Source organism: Camponotus vicinus, unplaced genomic scaffold, assembly GCF_025532165.1.
Source record: "Camponotus vicinus isolate PSW18456_S1 unplaced genomic scaffold, iyCamVici1.0 SCAF_14, whole genome shotgun sequence".
Lineage (NCBI taxonomy): Eukaryota > Metazoa > Arthropoda > Insecta > Hymenoptera > Formicidae > Camponotus > Camponotus vicinus.
This window is the reverse complement of record NW_028141950.1, coordinates 7744226-7768292: the sequence shown is the minus strand read 5'-3', so window position 1 is coordinate 7768292 and position 24067 is coordinate 7744226. Positions and strand designations below refer to the sequence as shown.

Sequence of the window (24067 nt, the reverse complement as noted above, 5' to 3'; positions counted from 1 at the left end):
TTAAAGCCCGAAGTTGGGGTGTCCTCCTGAGAAAAAAGAATAGCATGAATTTATACCTGGAGTATCTGTCTTTTTCTGGTACACGCAGAATACGTGAAAGACAGAAACTTTAGAAAAATTCATCTATCCTTTTTTTCTCAGGAGGACATCCCCTCCACCATCTTATAAGCAGTTTATGTTAATATGTCTACGAATAGGATTAACGTTGGCCAAATAAACCAATAAACCAAAGATTTGTTAAACTATTCGTTCTATTCGTTAAACTATACTAGTGCACTAAAGGCTGCCATGAAGTTATTTAAATAGAAGAGAAAGAAATAAAAAAAGAATATATAAGAGAATATGAAGAATGTAAAAATATAAAAGAATATAAATATTTTTTTAAGCAATTAAAATTCGTTCATGATATATATTGTCATTTTTTTAGCAGAACATGCATTATTATTTCATCATCACACATTAAAAGTTGCCTTGAAGTCATCTAAATAAAAAAGAATATAAATATTTTAAGCAATTAAAATTCATTCATGATATATATTGTACTTTTTTTAGCAAAACATACATTATTATTTCACCATCAAAATGTTTATATATTATGTTATTGCATTTGATATATTATATTATTTAGATATTTATTATTTTTAGATATTTCACATACAGCAGCCTTTAATATGCACTTTATTAAATTAATATGCACGATCAAAAGATAATGTTAAAGTAATAACAATAACACCCACTAATAATAATAAGTAATAACAATAACACCACTAATAATAATAATAATAATAATAACAATAATAATAATAATTAATAATGAGACATCATTGATAATAAATATTAAAAACATGGCATAATTTCGACTCAAATTTTGATAAATAAAAAATCAATATAATTTTTCCCTATATGTGTGTTTACATAATATATAATCTGATAGATAATTAGCAAAAAAAAACTCTAATCTTCTTCTTCATTTTTTCTCAAAGAATCTCGAAGTCTTTAAGATTTTCTTAAGTTCACGTTTCATCTTTTTCCGCGTTATACAGGGTTTACCAAAAGTGTGGAAACCCCTTAATATTTCGAAAAATACGCATTTAAAAAAAAAATGTTTCATACAAAAGTTATAGGGTTTTATGTGGCGCATTACACGGCAACATTATTATGACCTCTAATAGCGTTGTCAAGGTTATGTGAAGGTCAGCTTCAATTTTTTAAATGGAACCCTATATTTTTTATTACATTATTTTGCAGCTTATCTTGAGAGCTTTTTAAAACACTATAATAAAGTATTTCTTCATTGAGTACTTTTCGAGTTATGAGGCTTGAAATAATTTTTTAATTTTACATAAACCATAAAATATCTAGTAAAATATTCATTTTTCGATTATCTTACCTTAATACTTTTATGTACAAAATAATGAGAGGAATCAATCGGTGTAAAGAAAAAACACAGTTGTTTTTAAGAAAAAATATGTAATTTGCAATTAACAATTACATATTTTTTTTAAAAAACAACTATGTTTTTTCTTTACACCAATTGATTCCTCTCATTATTTTGTACATAAAAGTATTGAGGTAAGATAATCGAAAAATGAATATTTTACTAGATATTTTATGGTTTATGTAAAATTAAGAAATGATTTCAAGCCTCATAACTCGGAAAGTACTTAATGAAAAATAACTTAATTATAGTGTTTTGGAAAGCTCTCGAGATAAGCTATAAGAACATGCAAAAGCATATAGGGTGTCCCATTTAAAAAGTTGGAGGTGACCTTCACATAACCTTGACAACGCTATTCGAGGTCATAATAATGTTGCTGTGTAATGCGCCACATAAAACCATATAACTTTTGTATGAAACATTTTTTTTTTAAATGCGTATTTTTCGAAATATTAAGGGGTTTCCACACTTTTGGTAAACCCTGTATAAAATTATCGGAATACACATATCTCTTAAGGAATAATAAATATAATAATATTTCCTTATATCTTATTTTTACTTTTAATCTTATTTTTACTATTTCAATACAAGCTCGTTATCGATCTGATAACATATTAAATGACTAACATGAGTCAAAATGTCGTTTTCGTTGACATTCAAGTATGTGAAATTCTGGCAACAAAAAGGACGCTTGATTTAATTTACATATTATGTATATTTTTCTTATAGATTACGTCACGCTTCTGTCGCAATATATCTATTCTATTCACCGAATCTATATACTATTTACAAAGAATACAACGAATTTCTGTCCGTTTGACATAAATCTACAATTTTAAATTATATATTGTGCTGCTATATTTGTTCGCGAGGTCTTCGCGCTTATTTTCAGTGACAGCAAAATCTCAATGAAACTCAAAAATACTTCGCGGTGTGTGACGCGCACGTATTTATAAAAATATATATTTTCTGCATCATGATGCACGTCTGATTTTACGCGCATGTATGTTTCACAACAAATTTCATTTATTTACGAACTTTTCAATGCATATAATTGAGATATTTTTCTCAAGAAAAATGCTGCAATACAAAATTTGAAAACAAAAAACGAGTACCTTTTCGTAAACGAAGGGATGAATGCAAATAGATAAATTTTTTCCTGGTTTATAATTTCAAATGAATCTTTAATTTAATTGTAGAATTTTGATTTTTAATTTAATCTTAGAATTTTGATTTAATATTTATAGAATTTTTATTTGAATTTATATTTATTTTATTATATTTATTTATTTATTATATTTTTTATATTATTTATTTATTTTATTATATTTATTATATTTATTTATATTTATTTATATTTATTAAGTTTAAAAATAACAAAATATATATAATAGAAAAAAGAGCATCGAATTAAATTTGTCTTGAAAAGAATTAGCATAAAGAACAAAACTTGTTTTCGTTCGAAACAAAGAGATTAAGGAAACACCTTGTGTATTATTGAAAGAAACACGTGGCCAATATAGATATTGTCTATAGTGGCCAAATGAACATGATCACCGAGCGAGTAAAGAAAGGAAGAAAGAGCGAGAAAGATAGAGAACAAGGACGAGCCGACTTATTGTCTCTTTTTTACCAGAATAAACGGCAGATTTTGGAGAGAACGAAATAGTGTCGATTCAACAAAAGATTTTGTTTCAGTCCTAAAATAGATTGCATAATACAAGACGTCAATGTGGATTAGCTTCATTTACATATTTTTTCATTCTTACACTGAGAAAAAAAATTGTAAACTTGGCTAAATATTTTCAACTAATTATTATTTTTTTAATTTAAATATTTAAATTAAATGCGATATATTAAATCTAGTATATGACATCAATTTAACTTAAATATTTCAATTAAAATAATAATTAAAAAATAATAATTTGTACAGTAACTATTGAAAAAGTCTGGATGATGAAAGAACGGAAAACATCAATGTCAATTTTTGAAAGTTTTCATGAGAGCCGAAATGGAATGTTGACCTATCCTAAGAAAAGACAGATGTACAAAAGAAAATATGAAAAGAGAAAAGAAAACGAGGAAGAGAGAGAGAGAGGCTATTTTTCACACATTTAATTGCGTATAAATTATTATTCTGACGATTAATTCGTTAATTCGTTGACTAATCATCGATTGATTTCGATGACATCGTAGAGTCATTATTTCCTATAATTTTCATAAACGTGCTTAATGCTTTTAGAATATTTTAACGCTGATTCACTCGATAAAAACTTTCTTTTATATTCATGTGAACCGTTATATTTATATATAAATTTGATTTCTCTCTGCGAAAGTCATTTCCCTTGCATGAAATCTATGAGAAAGCGCTTGTTTAATTGATTTTTCATATTTATAAAACTATGAAAAATCGCTATGCTTAAAATTAATCGATATAACCGGCCCATCCATGCTTTCTCTCTCCCTCTCTCCCTCCCTCCCTCTCTCTTTCTCTCTTTTTCTCCCTCTCCCTCTCTCTCTCTCTCTTACTCACTCACTATTGGACTATTCTCCTGTTTGAATTATTATATGGACGCTTCAAGGAGAAACCGTTTGCGGCACATTGTTGTATCGCAGCTTCCTCCAGGAGCCATCGTTGAAGACCGTTACTGCTAAACGTACCTGGCTTAGCAACACCTTGAACTACGACACCTAAAAATCAAACGTATCGTCAAATACTACAATTTTTAATAATTTAATAATTAGAGATTTGGTTCAAGTAATCAAAAAATAAAAAGAAAATGGCATAAGAATCAACGGTAGTTGGAGCGTAGAGAAGCAACAACACTTCTTTCTTTTTTCAATATTAGTTTATTAAAAAACTCATATTACAATAACTACAATTTTTTTGCATAATAACATATTTTACATGTGATAAATCATTGCATTAAAAATATGAATAAGTTAAAATATGAATAGACTAGACGAATCTCTTCTTCTCTCTCTTCTTTAAATTATATTCCTGTAACCATCGACAAAGAAAATTTAAAAAAAATGCAAATATTTTTCCTCTCTCTTTTTTTATTTTGCTTCTCACATCAATATCCATCGACGTCGCGTTAGCTCTTATCTTCCTCTGAAAAAGTAAGTATTACCGATATAATGTGTGTTTCAAATTGTAGATTATAAGCGGTTTTTCGAGATAAATGTTTACGTAAGAATATAATTGGTTGATTCTACTCCGAACAAACGCGTCATCAATGACTTGTGAATTTAATATAAAAATGATTAAAATTTGATAGATTAATTAGAACATAAATTCTGGCTCTTATTTGTTCGTTTCTGCTTATATTGTTAAAGCTATTTCCATATTTGTGCGATTAATTTCGTTGAAATTATTTAAATAATTTTTGATTTAATGTAAAAAAAAATTTACTTTTCGACTTTTCGGTTTCGTCGTGTCTTGTTTTCGTGAAAATAGAGGATTATGAATATAAAATCTCTCTCCTACGATATCTCCTATGAAAGACTTTCTATTGTTTCGCTGAACGTTCGAGAATCTCAACTGAGTTCATCCATTTATATCGACCGCATGAATTGCACTTTCCTGTAAGTTTTTTCACGCGAACACAATAAACTTGACGCTTGTGACGCTGATGACACGTGGTACGAGACATAAAGTCGTACACGCCTCATACAAGGAACGTATGACTCACGTGCAATGTCATGTATAATTTTTTTTCTACAATAAATATACAACAATTTAAAATTCTCCGAAATGAAAATTGATGCCTTCTAAAAGAAATGGAATTTTTAATATATGTATGGAAATGACTTTTTTTAAATTTAACTTCTAATTTAATATAATGTTATATAATAATAATATTATTATTATATAACATTATATTATTTATCATAACATTATATTTATTTAATATAATTTTTTTCTTTATATTTAATTTAATTTTATATTCCATTTTTAATTTTAATGTTTAATTTTCAATTTTAATATTTAATTTTTAATTTTACACTTAATTTAATTTATAACTACAATTACAATAAATTGCTGCTGTGACTTTAAAAATCGACAGACAACCTCCTGAGTGCACACATCACGCGAATTGGATTTTCTCTCTCTTTCTCTTTCTAGAATAACCAGAAAGCCACGTGTATCTCCAACAGTCACGCATATAATATATTTGCCGCTATAGCTTGAAAAATCGAACTTACAGGCATTATATAATCGCGTTGCGGAATATTTTCCTTTTCCTCCTTTTTCTCGCGGTTACCCAGAACCACGTGCATACGTCATGCATGCATGTGCAATGTAATTTTCCGTCCATGATACTCCGAGATAATACGCAATGCGATTGTCGCGAGTCGTGCTGTGAATTTGGGAAACGTCCAATCGTACAAGACCATGAGAAGCTCATATTCCCTCTCTCTCTCTCTCTCTCGCATTAATATTTCCGAACGATACGATCCGCCAAAATAAACACGCTTCTGGAAGCCCCTCCCAGAAAGCGCGCGGGAAGAAAATCGATCTTCCCGTGATCAATTTCCAATGACGTCACAGGCCACATGCGCGTCACCGCCGCGAGAATCATCCGCCTTCTGCGCATGCGCGCGCGAACGTGCTCCGCGTTTCTAGAACCAAGCCCGCGAACCTTCTCCATTCTTCTATCCGTTCGACTTCCGTTTATTCCTCGCCGAATCCCCTGCTCGGCGATCGTCCGAGAATTTATCCCGGATTCCGGCGAATCGGAATTGCCGTGAAATTCCCCGTCGTCGAGCTGTCAAAAATCCGCTCCTGATCGATAATCGGCGTCCACGGAGGACGCTCGATTGATTCCGGCGGTGACGCGGGCGCGGGGCGGGGCGGTGGAGGGGGGCGGAGCGCCTGGGTCGATGCCGCGCGGCCAATCGCGCGCCGGCCTCGGCGGAATCCCGCGCCGCGATTGGCCGGCGCCCTAGTTCCTGCGCCGTGAGAAGGTTCCAGAACCCAGCCGGGCTTTATATATCGCGCTCGAGGGCGCGGACCTTTACTCACGTTGCGAATCGTCACACGAGGAACTTCTTCGCTGTCCTACGCACCTGCTCACGGAAGCAAGTGAACTTTTTAACGAAGCGCGGAAAGCTCTTGAGAGGTATTGTGGATTTCTCTTTTTCCCGTCTGATTATTCTCCTTTTCTCGCGCGTCGCTGCTCGCCTCTCGCGGTTTTACCTCACGGAAATCTCTGTCCTCGTGTCTCGCAGAAATCGAAGGGAAGAAAAAATGGCGAAGGCACCCGCAGTTGGTATCGATCTTGGCACGACCTACTCCTGCGTTGGAGTCTTCCAACACGGCAAGGTCGAGATCATCGCCAACGATCAGGGGAACCGCACGACGCCCAGCTATGTGGCCTTCACGGAGACCGAGCGCCTCATCGGGGACGCCGCCAAGAATCAAGTTGCCATGAATCCCAACAACACCATTTTCGGTAAGTTTCCGCTTCCGCCTCCCCTCCCCCTCCTCCTCCTCCTCGTTCGCTCGTATGCGGAAATATTAATTACGTTTACCGAATTAATCCATGCAGCATAGAATATTGCAGCAATAATATTAATAATGTTGCAATATTGCCGCAATATTACTGCAATATTGCTGCAATATTTTATACTGGATGGGAAATCGTGACTCGGTCATTTCTCGATTTAGCTCGATATCAATCAACACGAAAGTTCCTCACTTTGTATATATGTGTGATATATGTGTGTGTGTGTGTGTGTGTGTGTGTAAAGTTTATCTTATTTATAAAATATCATCTTTATATTATGTTATATTGCCAATCTTGCATCTATTATTTGAAAAAGTAACGTTCACATATTTATTTGACACGCAAGTAATAATTTGGCTTTGATAAATATAAATAAATAAATAGATAAATATATAAATAAAAAGTTTTTAAATAAGTTTTTTTTTATTTTTATTTCAAATAAATGAAATAAAGAAATTGTCATTTTTTTTCTCATATTTTATAAAACACAGAAAGAAAGTCTTGGAAATTACTAACTTTATTTTCTCATTTTAAACAATTTAGATTTTTTATTAAAATTGATAATGTCATGTGCATGAAATATCTTTATATTGCCAATCTTACAGTATTATTTGAAAAAAGAATATTCACATATTTATTTGATATGTAAGTAATAATTTGGCTTTGATAAATATAAATAAATAAATATATATATATAAATAAAAAGTTTTTAAATAAGTTTATAAATAAGTTTTTTTTTTAATTTTTATTTCAAATAAATGAAATAAAGAAATTGTCATTTTTTTTTAAAATTGATAGACAGATTTTTTATTAAAATTGATAATTTCATGCGCATGAAATATCTTTATATTGCCAATCTTACAGTATTATTTGAAAAAGGAATATTCACATATTTATTTGATACGCAAGTAATAATTTAGTTTTTATAAATATAAAGAAATACGTTGGAATTTTTATTCCGAATAAATGAAATAAAAATATTGTCACGTTCTTTCTCATATTTTACAAAACATAGAAAATCTTGGAGACTACTAACTTTCTTTTCTCACTTTAAATAATTTAGATGCGAAGAGACTTTTTATTGATTAAAATTGATAATTTCATGCGCATGAAATATCTATATTGCCAATCTTACAGTATTATTTGAAAAAGGAATATTCACATATTTATTTGATACGCAAGTAATAATTTAGTTTTTATAAATATAAAGAAATACGTTGGAATTTTTATTCCGAATAAATGAAATAAAAATATTGTCACGTTCTTTCTCATATTTTACAAAACATAGAAAATCTTGGAGACTACTAACTTTCTTTTCTCACTTTAAATAATTTAGATGCGAAGAGACTTTTTATTGATTAAAATTGATAATTTCATGCGCATGAAATATCTATATTGCCAATCTTACAGTATTATTTGAAAAAGGAATATTCACATATTTATTTGATACGCAAGTAATAATTTAGTTTTTATAAATATAAGTTAAAATTTTTATTTTGAATAAGTAAAATAAAAATATTGTCACACGATCCTTCTCATATTTTACAAAACATAAAAAATCTTGGAGATTACTAACTTTTTTCTCATTTTAAATAATTTAGATGCCAAGAGACTGCTCTTTATTGATATTAAAATTGATAATTTCATGCGCATGAAATATCTTTATATTGCCAATCTTACAGTATTATTTGAAAAAAGAATATTCACATATTTATTTGATATGCAAGTAATAATTTGGCTTTGATAAATATAAATAAATAAATAGATAAATATAAATAAAAAGTTTTTAAATAAGTTTATAAATAAGGTTTCTTTTAAATTTTTATTTCAAATAAATGAAATAAAGAAATTGTCATTTTTTTTCTCATATTTTATCATATTTTCTCATAAAACACAGAAAGAAAGTCTTGAAAATTACTAACTTTATTTTCTCATTTTAAACAATTTAGATTTTTTATTGATTAAAATTGATAATGTCATGCGCATGAAATATCTTTATATTGCCAATCTTACAGTATTATTTGAAAAAGGAAAATTCACATATTTATTTGATACGCAAGTAATAATTTAGTTTTTATAAATATAAAATAAGTCAAAATTTTTATTCCGAATAAGTAAAATAAAAATATTGTCACACGATTCTTCTCATATTTTACAAAACATAAAGAATCTTGGAGATTACTAACTTTTTTTCTCATTTTAAACAATTTAGATGCCAAGAGACTGATTGGACGTCGCTTTGAGGACCCAACCATTCAGGCCGACATGAAACACTGGCCCTTCACCGTAGTAAACGATGGTGGCAAGCCAAAAATCCAAGTACAGTATAAAGGAGAGACGAAGACTTTCTTCCCTGAAGAAGTGAGTTCGATGGTTCTGGTAAAGATGAAGGAGACTGCAGAGGCGTACCTAGGCAAAACTGTTACCAATGCCGTGATCACCGTCCCCGCTTACTTCAACGACTCGCAGCGTCAGGCAACCAAGGACGCTGGTACCATCTCAGGCTTGAACGTGCTGCGTATCATCAACGAGCCCACCGCCGCCGCCATCGCGTACGGCCTCGACAAGAAGGCCACCGGCGAGCGAAACGTCCTGATCTTTGATCTCGGTGGTGGCACCTTCGACGTGTCGATCCTCACCATCGAGGACGGCATCTTCGAGGTCAAGTCAACAGCCGGCGACACTCACCTGGGCGGTGAGGACTTCGACAATCGCATGGTCAATCACTTCGTGCAAGAGTTCAAGCGCAAGTACAAGAAGGATCTGACGTCGAACAAGCGCGCCCTACGTCGCTTGCGCACAGCCTGCGAGCGAGCCAAACGTACCCTGTCGTCGTCCACGCAGGCCAGCATCGAGATCGACTCGCTGTACGAGGGCATCGACTTCTACACCTCCATCACCCGGGCGCGCTTCGAGGAGCTCTGCGCCGACCTCTTCCGCGGCACCCTCGAGCCCGTCGAGAAGTCCCTGCGCGATGCCAAGATGGACAAGGCCCAGATCCACGATATTGTCCTGGTCGGCGGCTCCACGCGTATCCCCAAGATCCAGAAGCTCCTGCAGGACTTCTTCAATGGCAAGGAGCTCAACAAGTCCATCAATCCCGATGAGGCTGTAGCGTACGGCGCGGCCGTTCAAGCGGCTATCTTGCACGGCGACAAGTCCGAGGAGGTTCAGGACCTGCTCCTGCTCGATGTCACTCCGCTCTCTCTGGGTATCGAGACTGCTGGCGGTGTCATGACCGCGCTCATCAAGAGGAACACCACCATCCCGACGAAGCAGACTCAGACCTTCACGACCTACGCCGACAACCAGCCGGGCGTGTTGATTCAAGTGTACGAGGGCGAGCGCGCCATGACCAAGGACAACAATCTGCTGGGCAAGTTCGAGCTTAGCGGCATCCCACCGGCGCCCCGCGGAGTCCCCCAGATCGAGGTGACCTTCGACATCGACGCCAACGGCATCCTCAACGTCTCCGCCGTGGACAAGTCCACCGGCAAGGAGAACAAGATCACCATCACCAACGACAAGGGCCGACTCAGCAAGGAGGACATCGAGAGGATGGTCAACGAGGCGGAGAAATACCGCAGCGAGGACGAGAAGCAGAAGGAGACGATCTCCGCCAAGAACGGCCTCGAGTCCTACTGCTTCAACATGAAGAGCACGGTCGAGGACGAGAAGCTCAAGGACAAGATCAGCGCGTCGGACAAGCAGACGATCCTGGACAAGTGCAACGAGATCATCAAGTGGCTCGACGCCAACCAGCTCGCCGACAAGGAGGAGTACGAGCACAAGCAGAAGGAGCTTGAGGGCATCTGCAACCCGATCGTCACCAAGCTCTACCAGGGCGCTGGAGGCATGCCTGGTGGCATGCCAGGTGGTATGCCAGGTGGTTTCCCTGGAGCCGGCGGTGCTGCTCCTGGTGGAGCGTCCGGTGGCGGCGGCGCGTCCGGACCCACCATCGAGGAAGTCGACTAAGAGAGTCGTGTCCTACCTTCTCGACCTGCTACTGCCCATCGTCATCGATTACCGCATTACTATGCGCGATTAAACGAATAAACGAAAATAGAACAATTACACACAGCCGCGGTCCTCGCTCTAATCATTCCGTTTTTATGTGTACGTTCCTTTAGCACGCGCCGTCTTTTATTAGAGTTCCTTTCTTTTATACCTTCTCTTCGAAGCAAATGCGTATATGCTTTAGTTATTTATTTTACTCGCGTATTTTGCGTACTTATCATTTATTCCGATCAAGAGATATGCGTTGTTAATCTTCTATGTTCCAAACTTCGTAAATATATAGAGCGATTGCCCAAAAATCCCACGATGTATTATTTTTTTATCCCGTTTATTAATTAGTATTTAGGAAAGCACCGCGTAATTTCATGTGATTTAAAATATAGCGATTTACGATAATACGGATAATTGCATTTCAATATTTCTGAATCGCTACTTTACTTTGTAATTTGTAATCATTCATAGCGATGTTGAATTAAAAAAAAAAATAGAACAAATACTTGAATTAAAAATGAAGATTTTTTAAATTTTGTTTTATTTTCTAAAAAGAGAAAAATTGTAGAAGATAAAGTATATAAAACATATTTTATTAAAAAGGAAAAGAAATGTGAAAAAAGAAAGAGAGTAGAAATGTATTCAGTATTAATTATTAGCAATATATTTTTGCATTTCAATATTTCTGAATCGCTACTTTACTTTGTAATTTGTAATCATTTATAGCGATGTTGATAAAAAAAAAAATAGAACAAATACTTGAATTAAAAATGAAGATTTTTTAAATTTTGTTTTATTTTCTAAAAAGAGAAAAATTGTAGAAGATAAAGTATATAAAACATATTTTATTAAAAAGGAAAAGAAATGTGAAAAAAGAAAGAGAGTAGAAATGTATTCAGTATTGATTATTAGCAATATATTTTTGCATTTCAATATTTCTGAATCGCTACTTTACTTTGTAATTTGTAATAATTCATAGCGATGTTGAATTAAAAAAAAAAAAATAGAATATTTGAATTAAAAATGAAGATTTTTTAAATTTTGTTTTATTTTCTAAAAAGAGAAAAATTGTAGAAGATAAAGTATATAAAACATATTTTATTAAAAAGGAAAAGAAATGTGAAAAAAGAAAGAGAGTAGAAATGTATTCAGTATTGATTATTAGCAATATATTTTTGCATTTCAATATTTCTGAATCGCTACTTTACTTTGTAATTTGTAATAATTCATAGCGATGTTGAATTAAAAAAAAAAAATAGAACAAATATTTGAATTAAAAATGAAGATTTTTTAAATTTTGTTTTATTTTCTAAAAAGAGAAAAATTGTAGAAGATAAAGTATATAAAACATATTTTATTAAAAAGGAAAAGAAATGTGAAAAAAGAGAGTAGAAATGTATTCAGTATTGATTATTAGCAATATATTTTTTTTATCTGAATAACTTGAAAAAATCATTTGGCAAGCGAGAGATCCGTGGTAAGATCTCAATTATTTAATCCCTTATAGCGTTTGTGTTAACTCAAATTTAATAAATGAATTAAAAATTAAATAATTATAAATTTTATATATAAAATTTACAATAATTATTTAATCAATTTGTTAAGTTTGAATTATATATATTTTATACTTGAAATGAATATATATTTCTTCTTCGAGCAAGGAAGAGAAAAATCTTGAAGATTCTTTACAACTAATTCAAATGCAGCGTAAATGAAGTAAAATTTTATTCATAAGCACAATATGCGAGAACTCTACAGCAAATAATTGTTCTTTATACGGTAAATAATTATGATAATTTTCAGTACAGAAATGAAGACATTCAGTACGTATGTCGTACGATATTAAATGATGGTAGCACACAAGAATTGTAACGAAATTAAAAATCTACAATTGATCCAATGAAGTTACCAATAACCATATTATATAGCAAGAAAATTAGCACGCAAAAAATATCATGCGATCGTATAACTAATTACAAGGAATAGCCGGATGTCATGCCAGTCGTTAAAAGTACAGTTCCTTTATTCTTCTTTTTCTTCTTCTTCTTGCCAGCTACGCCACCGTCATCCTTGGCTTCTGAAAACGACAATGATCTAGTTAAACGATTGAACAAAATTTTGCTGAAGTCTGTACAAGTAATTGATTGATTTTTCGATATACACTCATAATAACGCGACTTACGTTCAGAAACGTCAGGTTTTCTTTCATCTTCATTGGACGAAGAGGTTCCTGTTGTAGCAGAATACGTTTTCGATTTTACAGACCAAGCATTGGCAGGCTTATCATCTGTCTTTGTTGCTAGTTTCGGCGACGCTTCTTCTTCGTCCTTGTTGGACGACGTTGTACCTTCTCGATTGGACTTTCTCGATTTTACAGACGGCCAAGCATTGGTAGATTTGTTGTACGTCTTTATTGGCAACGTTGACGGTAACTTTTTCGTTATGTCGGCGAATGTTCGGGTCTGTCCATGCGATGGATGGTCCGTTTCTTGCTTCGGGATTTCATCGAACGCGCTCAAAGGCGGACTACTAGCGATGCTCGAAGTTGCTGATTCTGAGAGCGGTAGTACCTGCTCGCTACAAAAGCAAAACAAGTGATATTTTATATTACTAGACATTACAATTCATGAAATACGAAGCTTCAATAAAAAGTTTATACGCAAAGGATATTAATGAAGATTATATTATAGCGCTCACTTGGAAAGTTGCAATTCTGCTTGTAATTGAGGAAAATGTTGGTGCGATTCAATGTCTATGTTGGGCGTTGGATAAATGCCAATTAGTTTATTCTCCACTTCTATTATTCTTTTCTCTCTTTTCTTTTCTTCGCGTTCCTTTTCTTTCCTGTTTTTCTGTCTCAAATTCAATTCCACTGGCGATATAAGATGAATATGAGAATAATAAGACAACATATTTGGAGGAGTAATTTTTTTCTTATAACATTATGTGAATAGTTACCGTTGAAATTACAAAGAACTTCCTTCGATACGAGTGGTGGTTTCAATTCGATCTCAACCGATTCGAATAGACAAGTAAGCGGTAAGTGACAGAGATATCGTAAGTTCTGTCTCAAGACTTCCGTGCAGATGCTTGCTTGCTTTTCGAGAAGCTTACCCGTTATAACAGGTGGGCAAAACTCCAGACTACCATATTGCTCCTTCAACATGCTCACATTTAATCGGCCAAGATACATGTGCTGCCCGTCTTCAGCTAAAAATTAATAAACATAACATTATTCTTATCTCTGAAATATTAGACATTGTGTAATTTGAAATGTCGGAAAAAATGTTAAATTTTCAATTTTGAACTATATAAAATATTTATAAGAATGCGATTATTTCTACCTTGATAAAAGTATAAAAACTTGGAATTTGAATTTGAAACAGATTGGCTATCACTGGAAACACTATCCGTTGAAGATTGTTTTACTAGAGATGTAGTATCTTCTTTGCAACATGTATTGGCATTTATTTCATGTCCTTGTGGTGTTTCTTCAGTAGTGTCTTTCTTGATATTTTCCACAGATAGAGTATCTTTAGACTCTACATCCTTATAAAGCATAAATATTTTTCATTATTCTCAAAGATACGTGTGATATAATTTTATATGCAGATTTATATTAATGTTACCTTCAGCTTTTCCTCCCTTTTCAATAATTCATTGAGCGCTTGCTCAATGTCGAAAGCCATATCTGGATTATTCCTACGTTCAAGTTCCAATTCAGAACGCTCGCGCTCTATGATGTCCATAATCTGGAGACAATTATTATCATTCGCATTTCACTCTCGCAATGGGGATTTTTATAAACTTACATCTTTTGCACTTGCGATAAGAAGCTTTGAATATATCTGATTAGTGGCATTATTCGAAACGGATAGAAATGTTGTCGGTGGATGAATCATAGGTTCAACGGGCGTCGCAAATAACGAATTCTTTTCGCGTCGCATCAAACGTAGACTGACCGTATCACCCAAGTTATACGTGTGCCGCGTAATCTCGATCACACTAAAAGATATAGATACGTACATATGCATATTTTTGAAGACACTTCAATACAATATTATGATAGACGACGATAATTGTATACAATTACCTCTTTAAATCATTTTTATGCAAATATTCATCGCAAATCGGACATTTGTAATTGCCTGTTTCTTGACAATAACGTAAGTAACGGAGAATACAAGGCCAGCAATAGACATGACCACAGCGAGTCATTTTGCCCGCGACTGGTGCATCCAAACAAATAGGACAAGAGAGATTTTCCGAATTGTGTAATTTCTGGAAATAAATCAACCACAACTTTAATTAGAGACTTAATTAATATGCATCAATAATAATATATATTTAGAAAAATTTTTCAAATTTTCCATTGTAACAAGATTAGTGAGTTATAGTGGAAACAACTTACAATTTGCTCAATCAATTTCCAATCCACAAGCATGTCAGCGTTGGCCAAATATGAGGAATAATCTCCATTCGCAGTCACAACAAACTGGCAGCTACCAATAAAGATAGATAATTAACATATATATATATATATTTAATGTACAGTTATTTCTATATAATTTGTGTATTATTTGATATAATATATAGATATAAACAATATGCTATTTAATCATGTTAATATTCAATTTCAAGTTCTTACTTTGAAAAAAAATTAGGAAATAGAATAATTGACCTGTTCGAAATTTTCTACCTAGAAAATTTCACACAATCCTAATGTGCAATATCATCATGCGAGATATTTTTTTTGTTTGCATAAATAAACTAATAAATTTATTTATTCAAATTTTTTTGTTTATGTAAATAAACCAATAAATTCATTTATTCAAATTCACTTCTCGCATTTATTAATGTCAAATTATCCAGCCAAGTTTTTATTGCCGAGATAATAAACAAGTAAATATATTACTTGAAAATATTTACACATATCTGAATACTTGGATATTATCTTACCTGTATCTTGGATATCTAAAACAATCTGTTACTATATCTATGATTTTGGATAATGGATATTCAAGAGATGATTTTCTTGATTGTGTTGACAAGATTACTACCTGGCTTGTATAAATTGTTCTTTGTTGTATTTATGCCGCTGCACCGGTGGAAGCAATCTATCGTTGTTGCAACTATGCCTTCCTACATCCCTGCTTTGTGCATCTCGCGTTTTATTTCGTGCGTAATGATGAAAATTCAGCAAATAATTGCCATTTGTTTTTCTTCCTTGGACCAATCCTGAGTCACACTCAGGTAACTTGTTTTCCACTACCTAAGGATGAACATTAAACTTAAATTTCTAACAAATCGCCTCACACCGAGCAGTTATATATTGCTTCCATGAATATATACAATATGTATACAGGGTGTCCCAGACTTAATGAATCAGCCGTTAATGGTAGATTCCTGAGATCATTTGAAAACGAAAATCTTAATACCAAAATGTTGAGGAAGATGTAGTTTCGGCGCTACAAAAGATTAAAGATTACCAATCGGCGTTACGTTCTCCTGTGTTCAGAGACATAGCGCATCAAGAGGCCCGCGTACGGGCGCGATAACATCGATATCGATAGAGGGATCAATATAAAATAAAAAATAGGATTTTGCAGTGTCAGTAGTTTGAACATTTTTATGAAGTCTTCCTCAACATTTTAGTATTAGAATTTTCATCTCCAAATAATCTTAGAAATCTGCTATTAACGGTTGATTCATTAGGGAGTATCCCGTTTGACCACAGCCAATTATATCGACCTGTGCCTAGGGTAACCAGCAACGATTAACCAATCAGAGAGTCCTATTTTGAATTGGCCAATTGGCGACGTAGTCAAATGGGTACCCTCCAATTCATTAAATCTGAGACTCCCTGTAAATATATAAGATATGAAATTTGACAATTAATTTGAAAAAAGCTAGGAACGCATCCCGTAAACATGAATCGACCTTGGAATTCTTCTCTGCACCGCCATGATGTTGTCCTTTAGGTCTCTGTCTCTTAACAAGATCTTTTGCTTTCTGTACATTGTACCTCGGTTGTTCATTTTTAGCAAAATTACCAGCGCCAATAGATTCTCTTTTGCGCAGTGTTCCCAGGTAGAGCTCGTCGTTAACATCTGAAAGAGACATAACTAGGTAAGGGGAAATATCACGTAAGACGTAACCAGGACGACGTTCACCAGGTCTGGGTGGTCGACACGATGACCTTGAAGTGGACGTACCTTGGTTCCTCGCATCAGTAGCACTCCCCCCGGCGGGGGTCGGCGCAAGTTTCGTCCTTACATCCATTTGTGAATAATCGATTGAAGCCAGTCTGGCTCGCCTCGTCGCAGCTGCGGTCTCCTCCGTCTCCTCTCCTCGGAGAAATGGTATATTTTCGCACGGCCGTCATCTTCTTCAATAAGCCATGTTTCGTCAGTGCCAAAGTGATAAAAAGTGTCTCGATGATGCCGACGTGCCGACAGGTCGATAGGACGGGGCTGCACGAAGCGGGGACGAAAGCGCGAACGGTGAGCGCGACGCTCGTTTCCAGGGAGTAGTCGGCCTCCCCTTTCGTCGTGGACGACGACGATCTTCCCGGCCCTTAACCTTAACAACGGTCACGATCCAAATGGCGCGACCCAACCATCTGCGGAAGCGGAAGTGAGACCACGTATACTCGCGCTCGTGATCGCGCTCGCTTGACAGTTCGCGGGATGACTCGCGTGGTACCACGTGATTCGCGCGGGAATCGCGCGCCGTCATTTGAATCTGGCGGAAGAATTATTCTCCGAGAGACTCTCCAACTTTTCGCTCTTGTTCTCTTCGGCTTCTTCTTCCTCATTTTCCGAATTTTTCATTTTCGACTTTCATCCAAAAAGGGAGATGCGTATCTTGACTGAATTCTCTCACACGGTCTTAATAAATTAATTTTTTCAGTAAAATCTGATAATTATTTCTATCAGTAATAAAAATTATCTCAGATAATTAATTTATTTTAATTAATGTTTTCGATAGAATTAATTCATAATTAATGTTTCTGAGAGAATTAATTAACAGATTTTATTAAAAACATTAATTTTATTTGAAAAAAATAAGTAACGTATTGAGAAAATTATTAGGAAAATTAACTTATTGATTAACTGAAATTAATTGACTTAATTAATTATTTAAATAATTAATGTTTCTAAGAGAAATGCAATTAATTATTGCTTCTGAAAGAATTAATTAATTAATTAATATTTCTGACAGAATTAATTATAATAGTAAATTTGATTAAAAACATTACTTTATTAAAAAAATCATTTTTTGTAAGAGGTTGGGTTGTTTGGGTACGCTCCTCTGAGAAGCGCCTTCAATCTCTGAGAGGCGGAATAAATTTATCTATCTATTAAAAAAATAATTAACGAATTGTATCGAGAAAATTAATTAACTGATTAATTGAAATCAATTAATTATTTAATTAAATATTAATAATTTTAATAATTTTTACAAATAAATAATTTTGATATGTTTTTCGGTAATAAATTCAACAATTTTTTTTATTCTATGCAATATAATTTCCATGCAAACAAATACATAGAAGAAGCATTAAATTCTTTTGAAAATTAGAAAATTTTGATAAAATTTAACGTTTAATTTAACGAATTTTACATTAAATCAGATTATATAATATATAATAAACTTTTACATATTAATACTCGTAATTTGATTTGTAAATTAATGTTGAGATTGTGAAATTACATCAAACTAAAGGGCCATCAAAAAGACGGTTTTTAACCATATTTACAAAAAAAACCAAGAAAATATTTTTTTAGACATTTATTGCAGTTTCTTTGTATCTCTAAATTTTGTTTAATATAAAAGTAAAGCAGCCGAAGCGCATGAGAAAAAGGAAAGTTTTGGAAGTTATTATAGTTTTGGAACGCACTGGATATAATTAAAAGAAAAGAAACTTAAATTCACATACAACGTACAAATATAATATAAGTGGAATATTTATTTGAATTTCGAATCGAAATATTAGTTTTTTATCGAACCGACGACGAATATAAAAAATATATATTTAATCTTCTAATTTTTTATGACGAAAGTCGTAATATCTTTCATCATTATCGAAAAGATCCAAAACTAATACATTACAGGGGTTATTTTTAATCCCATCAATATTCTCATAGCGATGCATTTTGAGCATTTCGTTTCATATATTTGCAGTAAAAATATATTAAAGCACATTAATCTACTTTATTATTCTGGTCTTTAGAAGGATTTAGAAGGATCAGAAAAAGCCAATAAATTTTTTCAGATTTTTTGAACATTTTTAAAAAGTGTTTTGAAAAATACATCGGACAAAAATAACCTCCCTGTACATTTTGAAGATGTCAAAAATAACAATGCAGTGTAAGAATTAAATATATTACGCATTATCTTTTCTTCAGCCTTCAATTTCAGCCTTAAAGTGCAATTTCATGGAGCGAAGAAAAGCTAGCTTTTCATCCCCACTCCACCGCAATGCAAAGCAGCGTTGAAAAGCTGTTCGCTATCGCCTGCTACCTTTTCATGGAGCGAAGGAAAGCTGGCGTATTACCCCCACTCCACCGCAATACAAAGCAGCATTGAAAAGCCGTTCGCTATTGTCTCCTATCTTAAAAATATATATATATATTATCATAAAAGAGTTAATAATAAGGTCCATATTCTGAATCCTCTTTTATCGATAAAAGTGCCTCTAAAAGGAAGCTTACAGCCAATCAGGAAGGCTTATAAGCCACTTTTAAAGGCACTTTTATCAATAAAAGAGGATTCAGAATATGGACCTAAATGTCCAGCAATTATATTTGCTGTTAAATATATATTTAATTGGAATATATGCCAATTTTATTGGCAGCGCCGTTTTTTTAATTAAACTTTTTTTTACTTTTTTGTTATATATTAATTTTCAGTTTTCAATTTTTAAATAAATTTTTAATTATTTAATATTATTATTTTTGAAAATTAAAACAACCATTTTGTATAACAATGTTTTCAATTAAAATATTTCTATTTAACTTGTACAAGTTTTCTTCCTTGTACTTCTATTTATCTTGTACAAATTTTTATTCTTAGTTGGAGCAATTTTTTTATATCACTATTTTTGTAGACAATATGACAGTTGGATACAATTAGCATGAACTTGGCGCCTTTTTCTCGACGTTGCACGTTGCTTCGCTAGAAGTTGGTTTGTGTCCAACTTTGAGCGTGTCTTCGCTGAATACAGTCATTTTGTCGAAAATTGAGGAGAGGGGATGAAACGCTAGCTTTTCTTCGCTCCATGAAATTACACCTTTATAATTGCCAAAAAGTTAAACGATTTTCTTGAAGGACCGAAGAAAACAATCAAAAATAGCGCGAACGCTGAAAAGTGCGAGGCGAGCGCGCTCTAGATCCAGAGGCAAGAAATTTAACTCGTCGACGTTGACAGCCCTGTGGCCGAAGCTTCGCATTTTCAGCGCGCGGGGTCTCCGACATCCAGATTCGCAGCCGAATCCGTCAGCGAACCGTTCGACGTGAACTCAGCAGCGGCAGGGCTCGCTGGCTTCGTGCGTGCTTACGCTTGCGCGCGCGCGCGTACAACGTTACAATAATAATAAACGCGCCCCGGTACACGCTTTCCATAGGGTGACGTAGTGCGCGACGTTGCGTATCGACGAGCGACGTCGCGGGCCGGTGACAGCGCGCGGCCAACTTCCGAGCGCGCGGCCAACTTCGGAGCACGCCCGACGCTAACGTCACTCCGGTGCGCCCCGGCGGCACCTTCAGTGTCGCGAGACGCCGCGCGCGAGGAGGACGCGGTTTTCTCGCGTCTGTTTACGCGCCAGCGGTGGATTTTTTTCCCCTCGGGTACGATCGTGAATGTGCCTAGATATGCGTCTGGATCGCTCGGCGCGGCGGATCGGCGATCGGCGGGCGCAGAAGCGACGGAGTCGCGTGTGATTCTTGCCGCGTATCGGTGAGGACACCAGCACCGGTGTCACCTACTGGTGGTGATAGTAGTAGTAGTAGTAGTGGAATTTTCAAGGAGAAACCTTGGGGAAGCCTCGCCGTCCCTGGAGCCTGGACAGGTAAAAATATGCGTAGTAGATCGAGAGGCGACGCGTGTAACGGGAGGATTCGCGCGTTCTCGCTTTGTTCGCGACACGACTTTGGACGCGACGCCAGGCGACGTGACGTGACGTACGCGACGATACGCGATGCGTATCGGGCGGACCTGTTGATATCGCGCCTCCTTATCGTGCGATGCCGATGCTGCCTGTGCTCGAATTGCGATCGCAGCTCAGCGATATCGCCGACTGTTACCTGCCTCTTCCGCTTATCTCAGCCTCGCTTACGTTGCCAGTGTCGCATCGATTAATATATTACGCACTATTATTGACAGAAACTTTCATTGAATTCTTCAACAATGACAGGTGTTCCTATGTATTACCTGCGCGATAATTAAACATTTTTTTTAGATTTAATGTTGCTTTTCTTCATACACGAATTTCCAGCTAAATATTCCTAATTTACACTTCTATACATGTAGTATATAATTTATTAATTATTAATTTATTAAATATTTTTTTAATATTTTTTAAATATTTATTAAATATTTTTTAAATATTTATTAAATAAATTATTTTATATATATATATTAAATTTATATTATATATATATATATATTTTTATTATATAAAATATACATATCTATAATAAATATAATTTTTGTAAGAGGAAAAATCGTCTCAAAATTCGTTCAAGAATGTTACATTCCAAGGAATGTAATCATGAAGTTGTTTTAAATTTGCATATACATAATAATATTGTATATATAACAGTTATATAACAGTTATATAACAGTTATATAACAATTATATTATTATAACAGTAATTATATAACAGTTATATTATTATAACAATTATATAATAATTATTACAATTCGAGAATAATTTAAATTATTATATATAACAATTATATAACAGTTTTATAACAGTTATATTATTATAACAATTATATAATAATTATTACAATTCGAGAATAATTTAAATTATTATATATAACAATTATATAATAGTTATATAACAGTTATATAACAGTTATATTATTATAACAATTATATAATCATTATTACAATTCGAGAATAATTTAAATTATTATATATAACAATTATATAATAGTTATATAACAGTTATATAACAGTTATATTATTATAACAATTATATAATAATTATTAAAATTCGAGAATAATTTAAATTATTACATCTGTCGAGATATGAAGCTTATCAGAACATACAAGCCTCGTTCTAAGCGACTTTATAATAAATATGATAATAATGTACATGTAGATCTATTTAATATACCTGTAATATAAATCATGAGAGAAGAGAGGCCGTGAGAAAAAGACAGGAGCGATCGATCAAACACATGCGAAAATATAACATCGTTACCGTAAAACGCAGAAAGAGAAGATAGTTGAAGAAATAAAGATCTGAGATACCGAGTTTTATCATTTTACGAGAGAGGAAGTAAAAGTAATGTGATTGCCGTATTTTTTTTTTTTCTTTTTATATTTACTCGCACGCATACGCAGCAGACTAGTATGCGAGTTTTTTTTAAACCCCCCTTATAACGCTCCCGATTATTGACGCCTTTCACTCGCGTTTCTTACGGGAATCCACAGTGATCGGGTATCGTTATCGGGACGGGATTTCCGAATTTCTCACACACCGGCCGAATCTGTAAAAATTTCATCTGTAAAAATTTATTTATATAAAAAATATTATATATTGCTAAAAGGAATGGTCATCTCGAGCGTCGATTTGACGAAATAATATTTTATATTCGTATTTCTTTGAAGTGTGTTTAATTATATGAAAAAAAAAATGATAGCAATATATAATATAAAAAAATATAAAAAATAATGTAATATAAAAAAATAATATAATATAAAAAATGGGAGCAATATATAATATTTTTGTCTGATACCAGTGGCTTCGTCGAGGAGATTATTCTACTCGGAGCTTCGTTCGGATTTCTCGCTCGCAGAGAACGACACGTGCTTCTGCAGAGATTTAGGCACTTGGAGGCATTCCACGTAATGACGATGCAACGACATACACGCGACCTTCGTGCTCCCGTGGCTTCCTTCGCAATCTCGTAGGAAAGATTTATGAAGCCAGAAAATCGGCCGGAAAATTCTTCCTCAGGAAATCTTGCATTCTTCCTCGGGAAACGTACGCAAATCGGAATACACCAATACGATCGGCATCTCCACTAGGATGGCGATTATGTATAGAAAGTATGAATGAGAGTAGAAAGTATCCATGGCGTTATACCGTTAAATCTGATGCCACGAAACGCGAAAGCGCGACGATGAATTAGGAATAGGGAAAATTCGAGTTTTATATTAATTTATTTTTATTTAATTTAAAATTGAAGTATTTTCCTATTAATTTAAAATAAATTTTTCAATTCCAATATTATCGCTCGGATTTTTGAAAGCAAGTTGCTGGCAAAATCAACTTTATACCTTACTATTTCGAAGTTATTAATATTTCGAAATTATTTCAAAATTGTTATATTATTTTAAAATTATTTTAAGCATCTTATGATTTCAACGATATCGAATTTTTATCATTAAAGATTCAATAGACGGCTATTAACTCTGCGAGTTTGTTAATTTTTTAAATGTTAAATATTGTGCTGCGACGAGGAGACTATAAATTCAAGCTCCAAATCAAAATCTCAAAATTATTTGCGCAAAATAATCTTGTTACCTTAAATTTTATGTACAAACGTTTAATCTATAGGAAAATACTTCAATTTTAAATTAAATAAAAATAAATTAAATATTAAATTAATTTTTAAATTTTAATAAAATTAAAGCATAAAAATTAATTCAATATTTAATTTAAATTAAATAAATTCGATGACGAGGGGGAGGGGTGGGGGTGCGAACATGTGATACGAAAGTGACAGATTATTAATAATCCTGAAAAATACTAATTATTTACGCTCGCAGATAATTGAATAAAAATACAAATATTTTTTAGAGTGCGTTAGGCATCATCGTGTATCATAGGAGAATCGAAGAATCTGTCGTCCGAGAGAAAGTGCACG

At 33.7% G+C, this 24067-nt stretch overlaps 3 protein-coding genes across 5 annotated transcripts in view; 2 read left to right on the top strand and 1 right to left on the bottom strand.

The window, feature by feature from the left end:
- Positions 1 to 6404: 6404 nt before the first annotated feature.
- Positions 6405 to 11267, top strand: Hsc70-4 (heat shock protein cognate 4). The gene is made up of 3 exons (XM_083089097.1): positions 6405 to 6564; positions 6674 to 6897; positions 9164 to 11267. The coding sequence occupies exons 2-3, from the start codon at positions 6693 to 6695 to the stop codon at positions 10924 to 10926; spliced, it is 1968 nt and encodes a 655-aa protein (XP_082945223.1). The 5' UTR covers positions 6405 to 6564; positions 6674 to 6692; the 3' UTR covers positions 10927 to 11267.
- Positions 11268 to 12667: 1400 nt separating this feature from the next.
- On the bottom strand, positions 12668 to 17604 carry LOC145965485 (E3 ubiquitin-protein ligase RNF10). 2 transcript variants are annotated; one of them, XM_083089096.1, is made up of 12 exons: positions 17175 to 17602; positions 16900 to 17069; positions 16020 to 16231; positions 15371 to 15461; positions 15053 to 15240; positions 14772 to 14964; positions 14589 to 14711; positions 14304 to 14508; positions 13918 to 14169; positions 13657 to 13831; positions 13142 to 13536; positions 12668 to 13036 (listed from the first exon to the last, which is right to left on the bottom strand). In XM_083089096.1, the coding sequence occupies exons 1-12, from the start codon at positions 17239 to 17241 to the stop codon at positions 12933 to 12935; spliced, it is 2175 nt and encodes a 724-aa protein (XP_082945222.1). In that variant the 5' UTR covers positions 17242 to 17602; the 3' UTR covers positions 12668 to 12932. The 2 variants fall into 2 exon arrangements, with proteins under 2 accessions (XP_082945222.1, XP_082945221.1); XM_083089095.1 differs by having other exon boundaries at positions 12668 to 13536; positions 17175 to 17604.
- Positions 17605 to 20431: 2827 nt separating this feature from the next.
- Positions 20432 to 24067, top strand: part of Cno (adherens junction formation factor afadin) — a 54334-nt gene continuing 50698 nt past the window's right edge. The window contains exon 1 of one of the 2 annotated variants that reach the window (XM_083089087.1): positions 20432 to 21032. The gene's annotated coding sequence lies outside the window, so the exon portion shown is untranslated. The remainder of the gene's footprint in view (positions 21033 to 24067) is intronic. The other variant, XM_083089089.1, reaches the window with a different exon arrangement.